The sequence below is a fragment of the Cynocephalus volans genome, chromosome X (assembly GCF_027409185.1).
Source record: "Cynocephalus volans isolate mCynVol1 chromosome X, mCynVol1.pri, whole genome shotgun sequence".
Taxonomy (NCBI): Eukaryota; Metazoa; Chordata; class Mammalia; order Dermoptera; family Cynocephalidae; genus Cynocephalus; species Cynocephalus volans.
Window position 1 is genome coordinate 45,981,356 of NC_084478.1, and position 25,892 is coordinate 46,007,247.

At 38.4% G+C, this 25,892-nt stretch overlaps 1 protein-coding gene across 1 annotated transcript; it reads left to right on the forward strand.

Moving 5' to 3' along the window:
- Nucleotides 1-563: 563 nt before the first annotated feature.
- On the forward strand, nucleotides 564-5,395 carry LOC134367946 (E3 ubiquitin-protein ligase RLIM-like). Its single transcript, XM_063084594.1, has 2 exons — nucleotides 564-786; nucleotides 3,798-5,395. The coding sequence occupies exons 1-2, from the start codon at nucleotides 564-566 to the stop codon at nucleotides 5,393-5,395; spliced, it is 1,821 nt and encodes a 606-aa protein (XP_062940664.1).
- Nucleotides 5,396-25,892: the final 20,497 nt, after the last annotated feature.

Below are 25,892 nucleotides of genomic sequence, written 5' to 3' on the forward strand. Positions count from 1 at the left end.
TAAGAACTGCCGCATTTAACTGGGATGACTTTGGCACAGCGGTTTGAAAAAAAAGCAGTCTATGTAATGTAACTAGCTGCATTCTGGTTTTGTAAATTGGTTTACAAATAACTGGAGCATATCAGAGCTTGAAAAAGCCCCTGAGAGCCTGAGAATAGGCTCCCGTCGGTGAAAGGAGGTAAAGGGTAGTGCTTGGTACACCATAAGCACACACAGATATTTGCTTATTTTGAATGAAGTTCATGCAACCTAGCAAACTAGCCTGAACCCCGTCTCTGTGCGGTGGTCACAATAAGGAAGATGACAGCAGCTGAGGCGATGCCTCCTCGTGCATGCTGGGCAGCGATGTGTCTCAATCTCACCAGAGCCTGATTAGGTGCAGAACGGTGGCCCCGAGGAGGAGGAGCCTTTGCGGAAGTGGAAACTACTGACGTGGAAGTGGAAACTACTGACCCGGAACCTGATGCTCATACTCAATCAGGAAGCGAAGACAATGCAGATCCAGTTCTAGTATTTCAACACTATGTGGTAACAGAACGTTAATTTTCCACTTGTTCATCAACATGGAAAACTCAGATGCTGACGATGAAGAAGGTGAATCTGGGGCCCAGCACGGAAGTCAGATGAACCAGTCGGTTCGGGTAGAAGATTTCTGTGGATTTGTAAATAGCCCGAATGAAGATTATAGGCTTATGAGGGATAACAATTTGCCCGGTACCATAGATGAAAACACAAGACTTCAACAAATTACAGAGGTCCAACCACGAGAATCAGATGAAGATAGAGGTATACTTCACTTTAGGGGTATGGAGCTTGTGGGTGGGGATATTGGATGGGAAGCTTAAGGAACTTCATAATAGTAAATGTCAACCAAAGATTATGCAGAAATGGCACAAGTTAATTTAGTGCTAAGTAATTGCTCATAAAAAGAGAACTGGCATTTATTTGGTCATTGTGAGAACGTCAAGGTTTTTTTTTTTTTTTTTTTTTTCCTGATTCTCATTTGGTTTGTTTTAATTGGGAAAGAACGAGAAATAGCCTATTTCTTATTTTTCCTGATTTTCCAAATCCACAGAAAGTTCCTCCTACTTCCTAAATTATTTTTCTATACAGATATATGATTTTCTTAACAGGAAAAAGGAATATTGAATACTGTAATCAAGTGATTCTCAACTGGTACTGAATTTGCTCCTCCCCCACCCACAGTTAGCATTGTCTGGAGATAGTTTTCCTTGTCACAGCTCGTTAGGTGGGTGTTAGTGGCATATAGTGAGCAGAGGCCAGGGATGCTGCGAATTGTCCTATAGTACACAGGACAACTCCCGGATAACAAAAAGTTATCCAGCCCTAAATGTCGGTAGTGATGAGGTCAAGAAACCCCCCTCTCTAAACTCTGAACTCAAGTCTGAGAAATTTCATGCTGAGAAACACAAGAAAAAAGCAATCTCACAATCTAACTAATGAAGTGTCTATGATAACAGGTTAGTTCTTGGACAGGGCCTGGGTACAGCACGTCCATTTTGTGCTCACATGCGCAGGTGGCTGCCATGATCTGCTGGTCGGAGCCCCTTCTTGGCCAAACTGGGCTCCTGCCTGCTGCTCAGAAGGGTGTGGTAAGGGCCAGTCCCGGAGGAGCCGGGACACCAGAGCAGCACCAGAGCCCACAGCCCCGGGTCTCGGTGCCCTGTCTGCCCCCATGATGTAGGGCCTGCTTACTGCACCCAGGACCGACTGTCTGTGTTTGTTTCTGAAGAACCCAATTGTTGCTCATAGTTTGAAATTTAGTGAAACTGTTGGTGTAGGAACCAAGTCCACATCCTGTTTCATTTTTAGACCAACTTAGCAAACATGCTTCTCTTGACGCCCTGTCCTCCCCACGCCTCCCGAAAATTAAACTGCACGCGAGGTCAGGAAAAAAAAATTCTTGAACATGGCCTTATATGTCTTATGTTAGGTTCAGGCCGTACATTTGATCTAACTTTCGTTTTCACGCCAATTCAAAATCTCGGTAACCTTAAGAAGCATTCAAATTATTTTAAGCTTATAAATTTTGTTTCCATTTTGGCAGTAGTTATAATAGTCTTGTATTTTAAAATAATCTTATATATTATCAAAAGCACTTCAGTCAAGAGACCAGAAGAAGTAATGTTGTAGACCAATAAGAATTAGACAATAATGTAATTTGAACTTAAGTACTAGCACCATAATTTAACTGGGGTATGCCTTGTTTGATTGGTTTGGAATTTTGCCACTGGACTGAAAAAATATCTCTTGACATGCCCTTTGCAGTGATATGCAAGGGTCTCTGTATGATGAAATATTGAAAATAGACTTTTTCCAAATTCCCTTTAAAAATCATTATCTCAGTTTATTTAGGATTAGCACACTGTTTTCAGATGGAATTGAAACTGTCTAGCTTCTACTTGTAAGTCTAGACTGTTTAGTTTACAAAAGTCTTAAGTCTATAAATGTGACATCTGCTTAAAACACTGAATATTTCAGTTTTCATTTTTTGAAAAAAAAATTGAGCAAAGTTTCAGAGCACTATTTTATGATGGCTCTAAATTTGTTTTTGTTTTATTTTATTTATTTTACTTATTTTATTTTATTTTATTTTATTTATTTTATATTTTATTTTATTTATTTTTTATTTTATATTTTATTCTATTTATTTTATTTTATTTTTTATTTTATCTGTAATTTAATTATTTATTTTATTTTATTTTATTTTGTCAATATACAATGTGGTTGATTTTTGTGGCTAATTACCAAAACCTCCCTCCCTCCTCCCTCTCCCCCCTGCCCCCCAACAATGTCCTTTCTGTTTCCTTGTTTTATCAACTTCAAGATATTGTAAATGTTGTGTCTTTTTCCCTCCCCGCCCCCCACCGGTTGTTTGTGTATTTATTTATTTATTTTTAGCTCCCCAAAATAACTGAGAACATGTGATATTTCTCTTTCTGTGCTTGACTTGTTTCACTTAATATAATTCTCTCTAGGTCCATACATGTCATTGCAAACAGCAGTATTTCATTCTTTTTTATAGCATAATAGTATTCCATTGTGTAGATATACCACCTTTTCTGTATCCACTCATATGACGATGGACATTTGGGCTGGTCCAACTCTTAGCTATTGTAAAGAGTGCTGCAATGAACATTGGGGAACAGGTATACCTTCGACTCGATGATTTCCATTCCTCTGGGTATATTCCCAGCAGTGGTATAGCTGGGTCATATGGTAGATCTATCTGCAATCGTTTGAGGAACCTCCATACCATTTTCCACAGAGGCTGCACCATTTTTCAGTCCCACCAAAAATGTATGAGAGTTCCTTTATCTCGGCAACCTCACCAGCATTTATCATTCACAGTCTTTTGGATATTAGCCATCCTAACTGGGGTGAGATGGTATCTCAGTGTGGTTTTGATTTGCATTTCCCGAATACTGAGTGATGTTAAGCGTTTTTTCATGTGTCTGTGGGCCATTCGTATATCTTCCTTTGAGAAATGCCTATTTAGCTCTTTTGCCTATTTTTTAATTGGGTTACATGTTTTTTGGTTGTAAAGTTGTTTCAGTTCCTTGAATATTCTGGATATTAATCCTTTGTCAGATGTATATTTTGCAAATATTTTCTCCCACTTTGTTGGTGGCCTTTTAACTCTATTAATTGTTTCTTTTTCTGCGCAGAAGCTTTTTAGTTTGATATAATCCCATTTGTTTATTTCTCCTGTGGTTGGATGGCTCTAAATTTGATAGTCCCTTTCTGATCATCCCCCTTCCTCTTTCTGGTAACAGGTGGAGGGGACCCTTCAGATGATACGTCCAGTGGTGACTCTCTAATAGAATGGATTATCTCTTTTGGAGATACTGAAAATAGTACCACAGGAAGTGAGCAAGGAGAAGACCAATATTGGATAGAAGTGAGCCGGAGTAGTCCGGAAGGTGGTGATTTCAGTTTCAGTACAGGGATAAATTTTCACCATAATAATGGAAGCCTGGGTCCAGGGAATGAATATGCATTATCTCCAAGACGTCCCAGGGCAGAAAATACAGAAAACAGACAGAGGCAAGTGGGAAATCCACGATCTGAGTCAACATATGCAACGCCAGCTAGATCAGAACAAAGTGCTAATGTAGAAATAATAGAAGTCCAAACAACCAGAACTCAGAGAAGAGCGAGAAGCAGGAGCCCAGACCATCGTAGAACCAGAGCAAGAATTGAAAGTAGGTCACCTCGGAATTCATTGAGTGACATTTCACAAAGATTTCATCATAGTGTATCATCTCAGACTTTTGATCAGCCTCTGGTAAATGAGACTGAGAGGTTTTTTACCACTGGACAACATGAGAATTTGAGACAGCAGGCAAGTGGACCTGAGTTGCAAAGTAGGCATCTTTTTGAAGCTTCTGGAGCACGTAATGCCTTTCCAGGAGAACTTTCTCCAGACACAACCAGAAATGGTGAATATGGGAGACTGAGACCAAGAAATCCTATGACAGTCTTTGATCTTGAAGTAAGAAGAGAATTTTCGCCGAGAGACCGCATAGCTGGTAGACCTCAGTTAACATTTGAGACACCAAACAACACTGTCACTTTAGAAAGTGAACAAGGAGGACTCAGAAATACTTCTTCACATTCTGAGCAGGGAGGTGTGAGAAATTATGGCAGAACCGTGAGAATCCCTTCTCATAGAATTGCCACATCTGCTGCAACTCAGAGCACATTAAGGCAAATAATAACAGGATTTGATGAGTCAAGTAACCTTTCGAGCAGTGATCATGACTTAGAGCCTACTTGCTCACCCCCAAGTCAGAACATGGAAAGGACAGAGTCACAGTATGGAAAAGATGGTTCCAGTGGCAGTAGGAGTTCTGGTTCCAATTCAAATCCTAGCTGCAGACCCCAATCAAGTTCCTCATCAATTTCCAGTTCAAGTTCCAGGTGTATGTCTAGTTCCAGTTCTAGTCCTATGTCCAGTTCCAGCTCCAGTAGTGAATATTCAGAAATTTTCTCATTGATCCTTGAAGACAGTAGTGAAGATAGCTCACCATCAGAGGCCAGGCAAGAAACGACCTCTGATGAAGATGACGCACAGGTCTTCCCTAATCTTCCTCCGTTTTTCATCTTAAATGAAGATGATCATGACCAACCTACAGGACTCACCAAAGCACAGATTGAGAACTTGGCAGTAAGAACTTTTGGTGAAAATGATGCATTAGCATCCTGTTGTGTTTGCATTACAGAATACACAGAAGGCAACGAGCTTCGCATACTACCTTGTTCCCATGAATATCATGTCCATTGCATTGATCGCTGGCTGTCTGAGAACTCTACGTGTCCTATTTGTCGGTCTAAAGTAATAGATTCTAGTGATAGTGAAAATTCTAGCTGAGATGTTAACTCTCATCTATGAAAATTATTGTACTGTTAGACAGATAACTGTTATTTGCCTTACGCCCACTTTTGAAGAGACACGTATATAAAATATCAACTTTACCTGAACTGTTGGTTCTTGAAGGAATGATTGTACTTTCTCCAATCTGTTTCAGAATAAAAGCAAATATTAAAAAGCCAAAAAAAAACGTGTCCCATCTGACAATAAAGACCAATTCTACACCATGGCAAGTCACTGAATTTCAGTAGAAACTTAGCAGGTACACTGGGTTGGGATGTTCCTGATTCCATGACAGAAGTGTCTTACTATGTTATAATCAATTTCAGATAGATCCTAATAGCCATATCCACTCATGTAAATCCCAGATGTCTCATAGTCCTGTCCTGTCTTGGATGTGCATGCAATTAAATCAGCACCCAAACCAAAATAATTAAGAAGCGATTAAAAATTGTATTAGAGCCATTCACATAAAGTCCCGTTATACACATAGAATGTTGGAAAAAGCTTTTAAAGCCTTCTTTTGCTCTCTCCTCAGCAGTTTATCCAACCCACTCATACTATCTTAAAGTTTCTCTCATTCCCAACTACCAGTGTATCAGGATCCTGCTTTAAAAAAGATGCCACACTTGAAAAGGGTGATCAAATAGTGTTTAATTAAGGGACCACTTACTGAAGTGTGTAAAGAATGAAGGGTAATCAGGAGATGATGAAATACCCTGAGGCTAGCAGTGTGAGAAACCAGTGTTATCACCATTAGGCTTGAAGGGTCATAGAGAGCTAGTGGTTCCTGCAACCTAGAATGTCTTGTCGTTGTAGTTAGAGTGTTACCCAACAAGAACTGTGGCCTTAGACAAATGGCAGCCACTGCCAACCTAAAACTTGGAAGTGGGGGACCAGAGAAATAAATGCCCCAACCTTTCTTTCCTCTTTCCTTCTAATCTCCTGTTGATAGTTCCCATTAGCCAAACCCAACGTGAAGACAAGAGAGACTGGCTGATGAAGCCCATATTGGTGAGGCTTCTGAGATCACAGAGAAAAGTAGAGGCAGATGTCGAGTGGATTTAAAGTGGCCGGCTACCACAACCAGCACCCCAAACTCTCTTCAAGCCCAGTTGGTGCGTTCCTTCTTGCCTCTTCCCCTGCCCTCCTTTCTGCTCTATGACTCAGCACTTTGACGACCCTCTTTCCCTTAAGTTTCCTTTCCTCTACACAAATGTTTTATGATAAAGGAGAGAACAAGTAGCAGGGCACTTTAAAAACTTCATGGAAGATTCATATTCACTTTTGATTCTTTTTTCCCATGAACTTCTTGAAGCGTCCTTGTACATTCCATCTCATGAAGTGATAAAAAGATGACAAACGCTTAGAACTTTTTACCTGTCTCTTAAACTTGTCATACTTGGGTTTGCTGTAATTGTAAACAAATGAATAGAAAAAAGCAACACAGGCATTTCTTCAATTATTCTTTTAACATTTCTATTTCTTTTAGTACATAACTTTTGTTCCTAATTATTTTTTAACTGATGCTTGTTTCTTATGAAGGGTTTTGTGTTTTACATTTACTCATAACTCAATCTTTTGTACATGATCTAAATTAACCAATTGTTGCCTATAGCTTTGCACGTTGTAATCTGAAATTCTTAACCTCCGAGTCCTAAAAACAAACCTAGCTAATTCAATTCTAATTGTACCCAATAAAAGTATCACCCTAAGACCATAGCTCTCCTAGATAAAACTTTAGGACATGTTTCTTTTCCTAACATAGTGAAGGACTTTTCTTCTGATTCTAATTTGGCCTGAAAACTCAAAATGGTTTTTTGTTTGTTTCTTTCTTTCTTTATATGTTGGCCAGTCCAGCAAATTTTGCTTAAAATTATTAATCTTAATTTGGATGAGAGTACATTGTACTATAACCTAAAGCAATGGTCATAATTTTTTGGAATGTGTAATCTATATAAATGTGGGCAGTGTTCAGTTTAACTCTGCTGTAAGAGTTCAAAGTCAGAATCATCACTGACTTTTATTTTCTATGTGAATTGCTGACAGGCACAGTAATTTCACAGAAGTATAAGATATAAATGGGGGATAGTTTGGACCAAGTCTTCGAATACATCTTTGAGTCAGCATATTTTTCACACAGAAGGTATCTGTATGGCCAAAACTGAAGACTTAAATAGATCAAACCTCTAAAATTCACATGCCATTCTGAAAGTCTTTTTCTGTTAATATTCATAAGTTTATTCAGTATTCCTCATAACAGATCTACTTAATTTAGTGTAAATAGAATGATAATAAGTATGTGGATTTCATGCAATCCTAATGGGTTCTGACATTCCAAAGGATGATAATTGCCTGATGAAGTCTACAGTACATTCATTTACGCCTTCTGTGGCAGTTCGATTCTAAGATGACCCTTAATGACCCTCGTAACAGACCTTCTCCTGGGGTATGAGAGAGGGCTGCAGATAAGATGGAATATCATTCCCATCAATACATTTTGATATGTGGTACAGTTGACATTTACAACCCTGGATTATCCAGAGTGGACCTGAGCTAATCCGGTGAGCACTTAAAAGACACAGAGAGGACTTTCAGTACAGATAAGATGGCTTAGGCTCCTTAATCCCTTCTCCCCCTGTATAAGTGCAACTATATACTCTGGAAATAACATGAGAAAATCAAAGGAGAACTCTACAAGCTGTAAAGGAGAAGGTGAATTGGGTAAGGAGTCTTAGAGTGGATGAACAACATCATGACAGGGCATCATATGTCCCTCTCCCCAATCAGAAAACGTGACTCAGGGCCAGCATTTCCTAACTTCAAGCTTAAAACAGGACATGGCTCCAGTAAGCTGTTCCTTCACAAGTTCAAATGGGAGTCTTACACAAAACAGCACATGAAAACAGCAGAACTTTTAAGGAGTAAAATGTAGAAGCCCTGATCACAATAAGTGGCCAGGGAAAGTACTCTCCTTCCCCAGTGGATCTGAGACTCCCCTCCCTTATCCAGACATACAGGGGGGCCTAGAGTATAGCAAAAGGCTCCCACCACAAAAAGCTTCCAACCTGGAAAGTGTTCTCCCTCTCAGCTGGGCCCATGACTCCTCTACCCTACCCAGAGACATCAGGAAACTTGGAAGGCCCAGCAACAGGGGTCCCACCACAAAAAGCTCTCAACCTGGTAAAGTGGCCTCCAATGCTTCCAGGCAGAAGAAATCCTTCCACATAAAGTGCATGGCCCAGGAAGCACTCTTCACCCAAATGGGCCTGGCAGAAACTCCTTCTGCCCTTTTAAGCAGCACCAGCAAGGCTCAGTGGGAAACTCACCTACACAAGATAAACCAAGCAGACTAAAACAGCACCACACAAGTTCTGAAAATAAGATTGTCATGGAACCTCAGTCTGCAAAAGCAGGGCATAAACTACATGCCAAATGTAAACAGGGGGAATGCCAGCTAAATGTTAAAAAAGAAAACAACAACAAAAAAGAACACATTAAATAGAATCCAGAGTCTGATAACATATTAGCCAAAATTTCCAACATACAGTCAAGTGTTATCAATGATACCAAGAACGAGATATGTCACAACTTGAATGATAAACGACAATCAAATGATGCCAACACCAAAATGATTCAGATGCTAGAAGTATGTGACAAGGGTTTTAATGCTACCACTGTAAATAGTATTTAAATTTCTTTTCTAATTCTCTTGAAACCAGTGAAAAGATAGAAAATTGGAGCAAAAACCTAAAAGTTATGAAATGAAAACATGGAAAGTGTAGCATATAAAAATATAATAAATAAAAAACTCATTGAGTGGAGATAACAAAGGATAGAATCAGTGAATTTGAAGATCACTGATCAGTAGAATTTACCTAATACATACTTCAGAGAGAAAGTAAACTAAAAATAAATAAGTAAATAAAAAGAGCCTCAGGGATCTATGGAACAGTAAGAAAACACCCAAACTTTGTACAGAGTACCCCCCCCCCATAAAAAAGGAGAAATGGAGTGGGGCTGAAAGAATAAGAGAAGAAAAACTTGGCTGAAAACTCAAATGTGGCAAAAGACTGAAAGGTAACAGATTCGAGAAAGTGAGCAAATTCTAAATTGAATAACCCACAAGAAATCCATAATACACATCATACTTAGATTTTTAAAAAGAATAGACAAAAAAATCTTACATGTAGTCAGAGAGAAACGGCTATTCTTCCTGTAAATTTTCTAAATAGAATGTGATAGATGAAACAAAAATTACAACACCAGCAGGTACTCAAATCAATATTTACAAGTTGAGAATGCAAAGGACCTAAATGGAATTAAGGTTTCCATACTTAACTCAAAGTGGTAAAACACTGATACCAGTAGACTGGGTTTAGTCACATATATTTATTGTAATACCCAGAGTTGTAGAGGATCCCTAAAGCAAATGTACTTCGCAGGGCCTGGTTTTCCAAAGCCTTGCAGTTTCAAATATTGACCTTGCAAAGGACAGGAAATTTTCCCCAGGCTATTGAGTCTCTGTTGCAAGATAAGAATTGTAACACAGCAAGGTTGCTGGCTCAAAGACAGACAAGTTACTGATTGATATGTAAGGATCCTGGGAAATTGTGGAAAGAAGAGAATGTTTGCTAAAATCAAGCCTTTGTTGCAAATTGCATTACAGAAGGTCACCTTACTTGACTTACTGAAGGTTACCAACTTCTATTGTTAAACTTGTTAAACTGTATTTAGCACAACCCCACCTATGTCTCTTCCTGTAACTTCTTGGTCTGGAGAATAAATGCAGGAAGAGAACTCCAATTCGTGGTTAATTTCCCAAATGGAAGGATGCCTCACACTTCAGGGTCCTGGGATATTAACCCTTTTTTGAGGCTTCTCACTGCTCAAAAGAGATGGGCTTTGAGTAATCTTTGGTGGCTCCGTCACTCATGGGAAAAGGAGTGACCAATCTGTGGGAGGCAAAGCAACACAGAGTAAGCATCAAGAAAAAAGCACAAAGTGATGGACTGGAAAACCATAGAAATCAAGATGAAGTGATAAACATGTTCAAGGAACACACAGGAAAACAGAAGAGAAATGAGAGCTACCAAAACCAAAGAGAACAAATAGAAAGCAAGTAATAAATTGAAGACTTAGCCCTAAAATATCAACTATTACCTTAATTATAAATTAAAAGAGAGAAATTTGTTCGATTGATTAAAAACATAACCCTATATACATTCCATTTACAAGAACCTCACTTCAAATTCAATAACATAGACAGGTTGAAGGTGAAAATATAGAAAAAGATATACAATGCTAACTTTAATAAAAACAAAATCAGGAGTGGCTATATTGATATTATATACAGTAAACATCAGAGGAAATAAAAACATATTACCAGAGGCAAATAGACACATTACATGATGATAAAAGATAAAGCCACGAAGAAGGCATAACAATCCTAAGTGCATATACTCCAAACTATAAGACATCAAAATATTTGCAGCAAAAACTGATAAAGTTGAAAGAATAAATCGACAAATCCTAAGTAATATTCAGGGAATAAAATTCCTCCTTTTCAAACTGATAGCACTACTAGAACTACTAGAGAGAATATCAACAAGGACCACCCAAGCATCATAACCTAACTGATATGTATAGAGTACTTGGATCAACAACAGCAGAATGCACATTTTCTTTCAAGCATCCACTGGACGTTCACCAAGACAGAATATATCTTTGACCATAAAACAAACCTCAAGAAATGTCAACTAACTGAAATCATACAGAATATGTTGTCTGACCAAAATGGAATTAATCCAGAAATAAATATTAGAAAGACAACAGGAAATCTCTTAACTTGGAGATTAAGCAGCACATATCTAAATCATCTTTAGGACAAAGAAAAAATCTCAAAGGAAATTAATAATGACACAGAAATGAATGAAAATAAAACTGCAAAATACCATAGTATATGTAGTGCAGCTAAAGCAATAAATGAGAAGAAAATTTATAGGATGAAAGGCCTATATCGGAAAAAGGAAAGGTTCCAAATCAGTAATCTAAGTTCTTGCCTTAAAAAGTTAGAAAAAGATTAGCAAAATAAACCCAAAGGAAAAAGATGGAAAGAAATAATAAAAATAAGAAATCTCCCACCATGGAGATAAAAATAAATAAATAAATTCACACACACACACACACACACACACACACACACACACACACACACACACACACACACACACAATCTGGGGAGGAGAAGAAGACATAAGAATTACAATTCCTTGAAGTTGACACGACAAGCATACAGAAAGGACATTGTTGGGTTGGAGGGGGGAGAGGGAGGAGGGAGGGAGGTTTTGGTAATGGGCCACAATAATCAACCACATTGTATATCGACAATATAAAATTTAAAAAAATAATAAATAAATAATTTAGGAGATAGCTGATTGATAATAAAGCATTTTCAATTCCATATTGCCTTAATTTGCTTGGGCTACTATAATAAAATATTATAAACTGAAAAAAATAAAAAAATAAAAAAAATAAAACATAAAAAATAAAAAAAAGAAATCAATGATATCTAAAAAGTAATGAAACAAAGAAATGAAACAGAGAAATGAAACAAAAGGCTGGTTCTTTAAAAAAATTTAATAAGGTTGATAACCCTCTAAAAAAACTGACAAAATATAAAAGAAAACACACATCACCAATTTCAAGATTGAAAAAAGGAATAGCACTAAAGATCCTGTGGCCATTTAAGGGATTGTAAGGGAATACTACAAAAAATTTACATCATAAATTCAATAACTTAGAATAAATGGATGAATTTCTTGACAGCTGTATCAATTTCAATATCCTGCTTGTGATACTATACTATGATTTTGCAAGATTTTAATATTTGGGAAAACTGTGTAGAGGATATACAAGATCACTATGTATTATTATGTAGTATATCCTACAATTGCATGTGATTCAAAATAGATCTCGCCCAAAAAGTTTAATTAAAAAAAAAAAAGAAGCAGGCCTCCTCCTGATAAAAGATTTGAAGCATGAGGGAGATTTTATATGAGAGTGTTCATTGCTGCTTTTGAAGGTGGTGTTAATGGACTCTAGGAGCTGAGAGTAAACTCCACCCAACAGCCAGCAAGAAAACAGGGACGTCATTTTGATAACCAAAAGGAACTGAATTCTACCAGATACCTCAATGGGCTTGGAAACAGATTCTTCTTTACTCAGTCCTCCAGATGAAAATAGCACTGATTTCAAGCCTGAAAGACCTTGAACAGAGAACCCAGTCACACCGTGCCAGTATTGTGACCTACAGAACAGTGAGCTAATAAAGGGATGTTGTTCTAAGCCACTAAGTTTGCAGTAATTTCTTAAGCAACAATAGTAAACAAATACACCTTCTCATCTAGGATGCATTCTGTGTCTAGCTGAAGATTGTAATGAGTCCTAGACAAGAAGGTGGCTCAATGTCTTGGTTCTAGGCCTCCTATAACCTAAACTTGCTACTGCAGAAAGTACAATTCTTGACCCTTGAGCACCATTTCCCCCTAGAATGGAATACGCTAGAACCCTACAAAATTCCTGTTTTTGAATCTCCCCGAAGACAATGTCCTTCTCTTCCGAACATCAACCAATATCTTATCTCTCTAATTTTACCTCACATTAACCTATCCCACCATATCACTGTATGTGACTATATCATAAACCCAATTTTGAACCCTGGCTTTCAAACTACATAGCCACTTACCTTTTGTCTCAAAGGGATTGCTGAATAATATAATCATCTTCGATAACACATTCCTCTACATCTGCCCTTCCAAATGTTACAAGTTGGGAATATTTCTACCTAACTCTTTGAAGCATTACCTGTTTTCTGTTTTTGGTATCAGTCTAAATCCTCAGCGTCAATAACACTTGTGACTATGAACTTAAATATTTACTTCTTAAGAGTTTTATCTGTATTTTCTTTCTATAATTTTATGTATGCGTGCATTCATATATTTATTATTTTAAAATTGATATTTATTTACTCTGGCTTTATTCCAAAATATTAAACCTTATCTGAGTAACGGACTGTTTCTGAAAGCAGTTTTAGTTGATGGCTATGGTCTTTGACGGCAATATAAAGTATATCATTTTAACTAACAATGAAAATAAGTCATGCTCTCAATCTCCCATGAAGAATTAAGTATAAGGATTCTTCAATACATAAAAACAAACTTGAGCACTTAACGACATGAACATCAAAACACTGTGTGTCTGTGTGACACACACACACACACACACACACACACACACACACACACACACACACTGGAAATTTCACAAATATGATGTCTCTGTCAAGCAATACCACCTGTCCTCAGTTTTCCTCGAGCTCTTCAGTACCTTCATCTTCAGTATCTTCTTTATAATATACCAAATATGTTACATATTTCCAATTATGAGAGTTGAGTGTGTGAGTGCTTTTGCATTAGTCCATTTCTGTTTCTTATAACAAAATACATGAAACTGGGTATTTCTTACAGTTTCAGAGGCTGGGAAAGTCCAAAGTCCAAGGAACACATCTGGTGAGGTTCTTGTTTCTGGTGGTAAACCTACAGCAACACAGTGTATCATACTGCAAGACGGCAGAAGCAGAGAGAGCTTCTCATACACTCTCCTTTTAAAGCCATCAGAACCACAGTATAAAATTGGGTTTATGAAATGTCTACCATTAAAACATCACTGTATTAAGACCCTTCACTAGGGCATGGTCCTCACAATCTGATCCTCACTTCCGGGCACACAACCTTTCAAATGCCATAATAATAGGATTTCCCATCCTCTTAACACTGTGGAAGTGGGATTAAGCTTCTAACACATGAAAATTTGGGACAAAATTTAATCCATATTAGCTTCTCTGAGATGTTTTCTAGTATGAGAGTCTATAAAGGAAATCTGATTTGTATTTCTTTTCTGTGACATCACATAAGATTGAAAAATTCTTCCCTCCCAAATCTCCAAGCGGACACTCCTCAGGCTCCACTGGGCTGATGGGAACCCAGATCAAGAGGCCATGGGATGAAAAATGTGGGCAGGCCAGGCTAGCCATGTGGCAGGGAGAATGTTCTGGTCCTGGTCTGGTGGCTGCGACAGAGAGGCTGTAGCTCAGAAGTGGGACTCAAGCAGAGTTAAGTATGGGAGGAGGCTCCTCCGTGGACAGCTCTCGTGGGGGGCTGGATAGCTTTACTCCCAGGGCAGGACCATCCAGAGAACCTCCCCCATCCCTACCCTACCCAGATGGGCTAGAGCAGGCTGGTATGTTCTTAATGACAAGGAATCTAGAATCCAACCTCAGTTTCTCCTTCTATAAAGCAGAAGAAATGGATAAGAGGACCTCTCTAGCTTCCGAAGCCTGAACATACATCCTGGCCTTGGTGTGGATTTAGGAGCTTGTTAGCACTCAGTCCAAGGTGTGGGAGGCTGACAGGCGGCCTGGCTGAGATTCACAGAAGGGGAGAACAGTGGAAAGCTATTTTCTGATCTTTGATCTCCACAAGCCCTCCTTTAACCCTTTTCTCTCCATCCCTTTGCAGTCTCGGAGATCTGAAAGTACCTTTCCGAACTGGCAGGTTTGCCAGGGCACAGGGGCTAGCACACCCCCATTCCTATCAAACCTGTTCCAGGATGTCCCAGGAGGTGCTGAGACGAGAGAGACGAGTCCTCAACCCCATTCAGGTGGCTGGTGGAGTCTTGAACGAGCTCTTGCAGCTGGCCCAGAGGCCTCACCTAAGGCCTCTCCTTCTTGGCATTCAAGGCAAGTTCCCGCTGCCCATTGCAGCTCCATTCATTGACGCCAGGGCTTGGCCCAGCCTTCCTCTGAACAGCCACTAGGACCAGCCTTGCCACATCCTGGCCTCTGAAAGTTTGGTTTTCTGAGAAGAAAGCAGTTTTTAGAGCAGCAGTCCCCAACCTAGCTACCCTGCCACGGACTCAGGGTCTCATGGGGTTTCTCACCACCCACTGGTCCCCCTAGGGTGAGTGAAGGACCTTCCCGGAGGTTGAGGGAAGTTTCCTTCTATCAGGGCTGATACAGGGGCCAGCCCTGCCTCAGAGGCCAGGCTGGGCTGGGCCCCCGAGGCCAAGACCAAGCCTCTTGACCCCATTGCCTGTGTGGATGCTGCCACAGGCAAAGGCAGTGAGTCCTCCCTGCAAAGGACACTTCATCCCCTGTGGGCTCAGCCTTGCTGGTCAGAGTGGGCCTCTTTCACATGGTGTTGAGAGTAGCCTGACCAGGCTAGAACCACACATGTGCTGCGACAAGCCTTGCTGGTGCCATTCCCATCCCATTCTCGACAATTCCCACGTGCAGCCTACAAGTCCGAAGATCAGGATTTGAGTTCCCATACTGCCATTAATCTACTGTGTGACCTCAGGCATGTCATGGCCTTCTGTGGGCCTCAGTTTCCTTTCTATACCTAGAAGGCTTCCATGGCTGCTGTCTGGGCCCCTTGAGTTCTGACACACTGTTTTGTAGGCTTCAGAAAGGAGCCCTAGTGGACAGAAGTTGAGCATAGTTTGCCATGCCCCTCCTCCTTGTTCTGTTCTGTCCTCTTCTGCCCCATCCTCAGAAGCCTGCTTGCTCAGCCCCCAGTATGGAAGTTCTTAGCAGGTGAAGCCCAGCTTGCCAGCCAAGAACCATTTCCAACCTGACTTCCAGAAATTGTATACCACGGTCTGGAACACAGAACCAATTGGCCGGAGCCTCCTGGGAGGGTTCAGACTGCCCCAGTTCATAAGAAAATGCCAGAAAGGGTTTTCTGCCTCCATCAATCTGCTGAGGCTGCTGCAACTAAGTCCCCATGCTGCTGCCTTAGCGGTGGGGTCAGAGTTCTCTCTTTCTCAGACCTGAGAGGCAGCCAGCCCCAATGGCCCATTTCCCTCAAGAGCAGCAGTGTTGGTACAATTGGAGGCTTGCAAATCTTGCAAATGGGTGGTTATGTCTCTGTCATCTCTGGGGTGTGCGTGCGCGTGTGTGTGTGCCTGTGCTTTTCTCCATGGGAACATGTGCTCATGTCCCCAGCACCGTGTGGTGTGTGTGCCCTTCTCTGAGTCCCACGCTTGAACAACTGGAGGTTGGCCTTCTCTGAGTTGGCAAGGTCAACCAGTCTATCTTCTACCTTCCATTCTCTCTGCCTTCTCTCACAGTGCCCCAGGCTCCAGAGCTCAGGGGTGGCGTCTTCCTGAGATCTTTGGGGACCGTCCTCATCCCATGGATAATCCAGGGACCTTTTGTCCCCTCCTACTAGCTCCCAAGCTGGGCGTCATAGCAGGCTCTCTGAGGGGAGGTGACCAGGAGCTTGGGTGCAGAGAGCAGCTCTCCTGGGGGAAAGGGCTGAACTCCCTGCCTGGGCTGTGGACAAAGTTGTATGTCTAGGGTTGTGCCAGACTCCAGGGATGGCCAGTCTTCTCACCTCTGTTTATTCTGTAAACTACAAACTGTGAATTACAATTAGCATTCCTTTTGTAATGAAATTAACTTTTATGAAATAAATTATATTTCCTAGTCTAATATAAAAGTCCAAGTTATAGAATTTTTTTTTAAACAATTTTTTTTAAATTGAAAATTAAAAATTCTTTTCCATCTTAACTCAAACTTTCACTATGAAATGATTATACACTGTTTTGTGTGACATGTGAGACTTTCCATTTTTAGTCATTACATCAGTGTCTTTAACAACACTGAAAATATATGGAGACTTGAGAAACATTTTCAGGAAATTTACTTTTCCTTCATCCACCATTCATCTTGGACAGAAAATAATTATCAGCAATCTGTGAGTTCTGGGTTATTCATTCTGACATTCCTTGTCACAATGCAGCCATATGCCACCTTTACCCTTATTATCTTCTATTATGGCAGTATACTTTATTTTTTTATTACTACTTATGACTACCTAAAATATGTAGTTTTTATTTATTTTGTGCATATTTTCTTCCCCACTCGTACCCCAAGGAAAAGCTCCAAAATAATCTTTTTTTAAAAAAATCACTGACATAATTTTAAAGATTAGAAAAGTTTCTGGCACATAGTATATACTAAACTAAAACTTGTAGAATAAAAAAATACTACCATCGAAAGTACTTGGTTGTGTTTCTGAATTTTTGGCTCATGTCAGCATTCATACCTATTTTTTGCTGTTTACTTTCCAGAGAAGACTTAATTTAATATGCTGACTTAACGTTCTGGATTTAATCTATTTTAGCCTAGACTTCTCTCCCTTAGTTAACATATCTGTGTAGTATTTCTTGCCTGTTAATTGATAATATCTCCAAACCTTTTCCAAACCATTATTTCGTACATTCAAAACATGTATGAGTATACATACACAGAATGTGCCAGGCCTAGTGGTGAGTGCTAGGGGTGGAGTTAGGAAATACAGTGTTATCAGTAATGAATATATTGCATTTTCATGAAAGAATATAATATCTACATGATGACATTATGCTACGGATGCTCTGATAGGGATTCAGACACAGAGTATAATAGAATTATCTAGGAGGAAAAAATCCACACTATTCAAAAGTAAAAACTTCCTAAAGTAAGGTGATATCTGAATTTTATCCTGTAGAATGAGTAGCTGCTAGTCATTGAAATGATGTCATTCATTTTATTCTAAGCCAAGTAAGCAATGAGCCCAACAGTAGAGATGCATCCAAGAATATAGGACACTCAGGGATCAGTAAGCAGTACACTTTGAATGAATCATCATTCCCTGAGATAGAAGGGGAAGACGTCTGGTTACACTAGGAGGAGATGAAGAGATGAGACCACAGAGAAAACAAATGACTTTTGTATCATGCTAAAGAGTTGAAATACGTCTTCTAAGCAATGCACTGACAATGTGATTTTAGTAGTAGGAACAAAATTAATGCATAAAATGGTCATACTTTAGCAGGGATGTGCAGAATTGATTGTAGCAAAGTTAATTATCCCACTTAGGGAGTTGTGGTGTTAACTGGATGAAAGAAGGATGAAGTTGTGAAATAAGGGTGAGGCAGTTGGACAGCGTATGTGTACAGATCCAACAAATATTAAAGAAGAAGAATCACACAAATTTGGAGACTACTTGGATGCTGTAAAGAGAACCCAATATTTGTGGTTTAAGTGACTGAGTGTATGTAGGGAGGTCCAACTGATATTAAGAAATGCATTGTAACTGTTTTGTCACTGCAGAGGGATAGATGATAATTCAGCTGGGATCTCTGCAATTTGAAATGTCCGTGTCACAGTTTAGTGGCAATGTCTATTTAGCTATCATTAAATATCAACAAAATTACGGCAAAAATGCTAATTGAAATCAGAGAAGTATGAAATATGGTCTGTAAATATAAGTTCAGTGATAATAGAGGATGAAGATGGATGAAATCTCTTGGAACAGGACCAATTTAAGGTAGACAGATAGAAAGGAGAGAGACAAGATAATCAAGACAGAAGAAAAAAGAGGTAAAAATAGAATAACAAAAGTATGATGTCACATAAGCCAAGAAAATAGAACATTTCCAAAGAATGCCAAGAGTATATTAAAAAAGTTTTTCTAGCTTAAAAATAATTAAATATATTTTAAAGTTAGAATTCGTTTCTTAAAAACATGATTTTTAATAGAAGCCTACTATTCCAGCATATGGCTTATAGACATATAATTTATCAGAAATTTGTATACTGTTAAACTTTAGAAGTTTATTTTTGCTATCTTAAGTAACACTGAAAAAAACTTTTGTGGATATATGTATATATTCTCTTAAAAGAAATTTAGAGATGACAAAATTATCAGGTCAAAGGTTTGAAACCGTTTTAATGCTGTTGATATATAATACCAAAATGTCAAAAAAGTTGTTGTAATTTATATTTCCTCCAACGATGTGTCCAATACCAAGCAGTATATTATTACCAACATTGTCTTTTCTCATCACAAATAAACAACATAAGCAAAAACAATTTTTTCTCAAAAAATAAAAAGAAAAGTCACCTGTCAAAATGAAAGGCAAAACATTTATTGCTTTAATTTTAACTTATTTGATTAGTACTAAGGTTAAATTAGTTTGTCATATCACCATTGAAATTGGTTTATTGCTGTTATGTTATTTACTGTCTTTAATATGACATGATATATTTCCTTCTTATTTTGTATGAGACCTTATCAATTATAAATATATATGTTTATATATTCTATATATCTTCACTCAAAAAATACATATGTTGTTACTACCTTGTCAAACTTATATGTTGCACTTTCCATTTGTTTTTATAAATTTCTGATCTTGTTAATAGTTATGAGTAAAAGAGGATAATGTTAACTCTGTCATTTATGAGACAGAGTAGACCAGAGCCTGAAATCCGGCAGCAAAAGACGATGTCTGCAATCAAAGTGTACAGCTGTGTTTGAAAAGACAAACACCACAAATATTCCTCGAAGCTTCTGGTCCCCAGCACCATGTTCTTTCAAAAATCAACCAATTTACAATTATTGAAAAGCAACGACAGCCAAGCTGGGTGGCTAGAGCTCAGGGCAAGAGGAGGAAAGACCTATGGAGTGCATGAAGACAGGAGAGAAACCATGATGAGAGAAAGGAAGAAAAGCTCTGACCATTTAGAGCCCCGGCCACTTCAAGGCTGGAGCTGGTGAGTGCACAGAGCAGGAGCTGGCAAAGGCCGCAGCTGTGCCCTTCGGATGCAGTTGCTTAGAGGGCCTCATTGGGCCTCAGGCCAGCAACACTACTAATAGGGTTCTCTTGGACCCACGTAAGAGCAAGGAGCCACAACAACTGAAAAAAAGGAGACACTCAGACACCAGTGAGACATTGCAAAGAGCCAGTACATTACCTGTCCCATGGGAAGTCTTTGGAACATGGGAAGTGTGGGAGACACCAAGAACTAAAATATATATCAATCATTTTTTCGTTATTTCTTATGTTGCTTGTATACATAAAATGTAATTTCACATTTAGAAATAAGATATTCATGTTTTTAAAAAGTTTTTTAATATGTATGCATTTAAGTCTTTAACCATTCTGAAATGGATGTATTGATTCTCAGATAGAACTTACCTAGTTATCATTGTGTAGTATTTGATTCATATCTAGCACCCTATTAATGCTTCTAATTAAATATGATCTCTAGTGAAATACTAACATTAAATGTAAAATTGTTTGTTTAAAGATGCTCTCCATTATTATTATTTTTTTAAAACACAGTTTCAATCACTTACAAATTAAGACTTGGAAGTGACACTGAATTTTGCAAAATGACTTTGGGAATATATCGAGGCTGATTAAATTACTATAGTATAGGTTTAACCACACTTGAATTAATAAAATAAATGGAATAGAGAGCAACCTATAGAATGGTAAGAAATATTTGCAAGCCATATATATATGAAAAAGTATTATTATCCATAATTTAAAAGAAACTATTACAACTCAACAACAAAAATCAAATAATCCAGGCAAATTGGGAGTCCCTTATGTGTTATTTGTTTTTGCTTTGGTACTTTCAGGATCTTCTCCTCGTTTTGACATTCGTGAGCTTGATTCTAATGTGTTTTGAGGTCGACTTATCTGAGTTGAATCTGATTGGTGACCTTTGATCTTTCTTTATCTAGATGTTTATATCTTTCTCTACGTTTGGAAAGTTTTCTGTTCTTATCTCTTTCAGTAAGATTTCTACCACTTTGGCATTCTTAAGATCTTCTTTAAGCCCTAAGACTCAATTATTTGCTCTTTTGACACTGTCACATAACTCTCGTAGACTCGGTCCATACCTGCCTTAACCTAACCTCTCTTATGACCGTCGATTTATCCACTAATGCGTGAATCCATGAATGGATAAATACATTCGTGAGGGCAGAACCCTCTTGAATCAATTACCTCCCCTAAATCCCACATTTCAAATACCATATTCAGATTTTTTACCCTCTTAACCCTGTTACAATGGGGATCAAGCTTCAATATGATTTTTGGAGGGACAACCAAGCTGTAGCAGAATTTACTGATCACTCTCTCCTCATCGCCATTCTCTTGGCCACCACTAAACTCTAGTAACCACTATTCTATTCTTTACTTCTATGAGATCAACTTTTTTAGCTTCCACATATAAGTGAGAACATGCAGTATTTCTCTCTCTGTGCCTGGCTTATTTCGCTTAACATAATTTTCCCCAAGCTCATCATGTTGCTGCAAATGGCAGAGTTTCATTCTTTTGTATGGGTGAATTGTGTTTCATTGTATATTATTTATACTACATTTTGTTTATACACTATTTGAGAGATAGGAAGAATTGGATCTAGTGTTTTATAGTAATACAGAGAGACTACAGTTAGTAACTAATTAATGTGTATCCTTGAATAGCTAGTCACGATGATGTTGAATGGTCCTAACACACAGTACTGACAAATGTTTGAGGCCATGGATATACTAAGCACCCTGATATGATCATTGCACACAGCATGAATGTACTCAAATATTATATCATATTTTATTCCACAAATATGTCCAATTATCGTGGGTCAATTAAGACAAATAATTTTAAAAAGAGTGAAATGGAGAGTAGAATAGGGGTTCCCAGAAGCAGAGAAAGGGAGGGGAGAGGGGTGTGGGGAAAGGTTGGTAGAATGGGAAAAAGTTGCAAAGATACAGTGACGTAAGAAGAATTCATTTTGGCTCCCTAGGGTGACAATAGCTAATCTTATTGTATTGTATATTTCAAGGGAGCCAGAAAGAGGATCTAGAATGTTATAACTACAAAGAAATGATAAATATTTAAGTGCAAGATATGCTAACTTTCCTGACTAGATCATTATACACTTTATCATGTACTGAAACAACCAACTGTACTCCATAAACATGTACAACAAAAAACAAATTTTAAAAATCCATAGCAGTATCTTTTTATCCTTTTTTCCTCTCTACCTGTATAATTTCAAATAGCCTGTCCTTGAGCTTGCTAATTCTTTCTTCTGCTTGATCAGTTCTGCTGTTGATGGCCTCTGTTGCTTTTTTAATTTGGTTTATGGAATTTTTGGCTCCAGAATTTCTGTTTGATTTTTAAAAATTTATTTCTAACTTTCTGTTAAGTTTCTCTAACAAACTACCGAGTTGCTTCTCTGTGTTCTTCTTTTTTTTTTGTCTTTTTCGTGACAGGCACTCAGCCAGTGAGTGCACCAGCCATTCCAATATAGGATCCGAACCCGGAGCGGGAGCATCGCAGCGCTCCCAGCGCCACACTCTCCCGAGTGTGCCACGGGCTCAGCACTTCATTTCTTTTCTCCAATAGTGAACATGGAGAAAGAGAAATCAAGAAAGCCTGCTCATTTACAATAGCCACCAAAAAAATAAAATACTTAGGAATTGAGTTAACCAAGGAGGTGAAAAATCTCTATAATGAGAACTACAAACCACTGCTGAGAGAAATTAGAGAGGATACAAGAAGATGGAAAGATATCCCATGCTCTTGGATTGGAAGAATCAACATAGTGAAAATGTCCATACTACCCAAAGTGATATACAAATTCAATGCAATCCCCATCAAAATTCCAAAGGCATTTTTCTCAGAAATGGAAAAAACTATTCAGACATTTATATGGAACAATAAAAGACCACGCATAGCCAAAGCAATGCTGAGCAAAAAATAAAGCTGGAGGCATAACACTACCTGACTTTTAGCTATACTACAAAGCTATAATAACCAAAACAGTATGGTACTGGCATAAAAACAGACACACTGACCAATGGAATAGAATAGAGAATCCAGAAGTCAACCCACACACTTACTGCCAGCTGATCTCTGCGTTTTCTTAAGGCTCCTTGAGTTTACTTAGAGCAGCTACTTTGATTTCTCTCTACCAGAGGCCACACATCTCCACCACTATAGGGTCAGACTCTGATGCCTTTCTGTCTAATTGATGAGGTCATGGCTCTGTCAGTATTCTTAATGCTTGTGGACATAGATCAATGTCTGCACATTGACAAACTGGGTATTTATTTCAGTCTCCAGTGTCTGACTTTGTTTGTACCCATCTTTTTAGAGCTATCAAACAGATTGGTTATGTGCTCTGAAGCTGTGGTCACTGCCACTGCTTCAGATTTCTCAGCAGAAATTTTACAAATCCAGAGAAAGTGGGATGATATATTCAAATTTCTAAAGGAAAGAAACTGTCAACTAAGAATACTGTACCCAGCAGAACTAAGTGTTGGCTGTTTTCCACCCCCACCCCCACCCCTTTTCCAAGCCTATCCATGTAACTTAGCCTGGAAGTTGCAGGGTAGACAGATTTCTTATACAGCCGCTCAGGCTTAAAAAAGACCATAGTAGAAGCACTTGTCCACTTAAAGTCTAGGCCTAGGCAAGTATATAAAAACACTTCTGCAATACTGTATTCTACTGGTCAGAGCAATGGGAGATCAGACCATGTTCAAAGAGAGGGAACAAAGAATTTCTCAATAAAAGGAGTGCAAAGGATTTGCAGCCATCTTTAATCCACCACAGTCAGCCCCGGACAGATAACATTTACATTCCTCTCAAGTAAAAACATATATTCATCCTTTTCCACGACCACCAAAGACTTATCCTCTTATGGCAATGGCATAATTTTCCAAGACCTTGTCATATTAATTAGGTCCAGATACAGAAGTGAATCCTCAGAGGCAGTTCCTTAAGTTTTATTCCTCTTAATCAGAAGACATGTGAAATAGAGACAAGTTATCTGCCCTCCTCCCTTATGGCATACCATATTGTGATAGGATAGATTAGTCTTAATTGACAATACTATTCAAAAGGAAGAAGAGTGCACAGCATTTCTAAAATTCATCTGAGTACATGCTTTCAGATCCTTGGCTAGCTAGTGCCCTATGCCAATCCTGGGACACCAGTTGGTCCTCTGGTACCTTAGATCAGCCTTCTGAGTCATTCTATCTTTCTTCAAATGAATGGCCCATGTTTGTAGCTGAGTAGCTTTCTTGGTGCGCTTCCCGTCTGCAGAAGGTTGAAGGTACCAAGGATTCTTCTCATTCTGAACAGTTTTTTTTCTCTCTCTCTCTCTCTCCATCTTTCTTTCTTTCTCTCTCATTCTCTCTCCCTTTCTTTCTCTGTTTCTCTCCTTCAGATTGAATATGATTCTTTTTGAGCATTCACTCCATTAAACAAAAGCCACACCCACAGTACCTTCCAAGACATGTCCTTATCTGCCTTAGGCCATCCATCCATGAGGATGATGCTGGACCACAGTTTTAAGATTCATGAAAACCCTGTGGTCTAGCAAAGAGAGTTTGTGAGAAATGCTTGAAATCTTTGTGAAATCTTAAAAAAGGGTCGTATATCTACACCCTTTATATCATGTTTATCCTGAGACTGCATTCATAATGTCCAGGTTTTTTTCTTTGCCCTGAGGTAATTGTTTAACTTTGTACTTTATCTTGGCTGAAAAGACTGTCCTTGACACTCTGCATCTTAATTATATTCTATTCTAAAACTGATTAATTCCTTCTTTAGTTTATCTCTATCATCTCGATATATGTCTTATAATAGACATTTAGAACAAGACAATTGCATTGTTTTTACTCTTTCTAGAGATTTGCTCAGCCAGATTCATAGGTTTATTAGATACACTTGCTATTTTCCACAATACTCCTGGTAATAATTTGCCAATTGTTTTGCAGAATATAACTTAGATGTCCATTTCTCCATGTACTCCTTTACTTTCTTTCAAATCTTTTGAATTTTAACAATTTTTTCATGGCTTACGAAGAGACATATAATATGTACTCATTTTACTTGTTCAATCTACTTCATCAATTTCTCAATAAAAAGGATTATAGCTCTTAATTACATGAGTTCCCCTAAGAGAAACCATTTGAGATTAAGGTGAACTTATGGATATTTTCCCTAACTAACGAAAGTAACAAATACATGTCAGAAGTGTTTTGTATGGAGCTTTTATCCCTTTGTTATACAAAGGGCTCTGTGCCTTTGCATAAATTAGATTTGTGAGAAAAAGTCATATATTCTTTGTGAAAATCGGATATTATTCATGTCAGAGAGGACAGACTACTGAATCAGCTTTTGGAGACTTAGATTCCTGTGCCGGTTCCACCACCAATAAGCCACACTTTCTGAGACAAGTTAAATCCTGGCTCAAGTTTTAATCTCTCTTAAGTGAGGGAGTTGCACCAGTTGAACTTCGTGTTCTGTTTCAGCTGTAAAACATTACCGACCTACAATTATTGAAATGCTTATTCTTTAAAACTTTGACAAAAAAATCAGACAAATTTGTTGAAGCTAATATTGTAACTAAAATAATGAATCGTTTTTTCGAAATGGTAATTTGATGGCATCTCTGTGTTAGATTCAATTATCTGGAAATAATTTACTCACTTAAAATGATCATAAATATGTGATTTGAATCAAGAGTAGCACAGGCATTATGGAAAACAGTATGGAGGTTCCTCAAACAGCTACAGC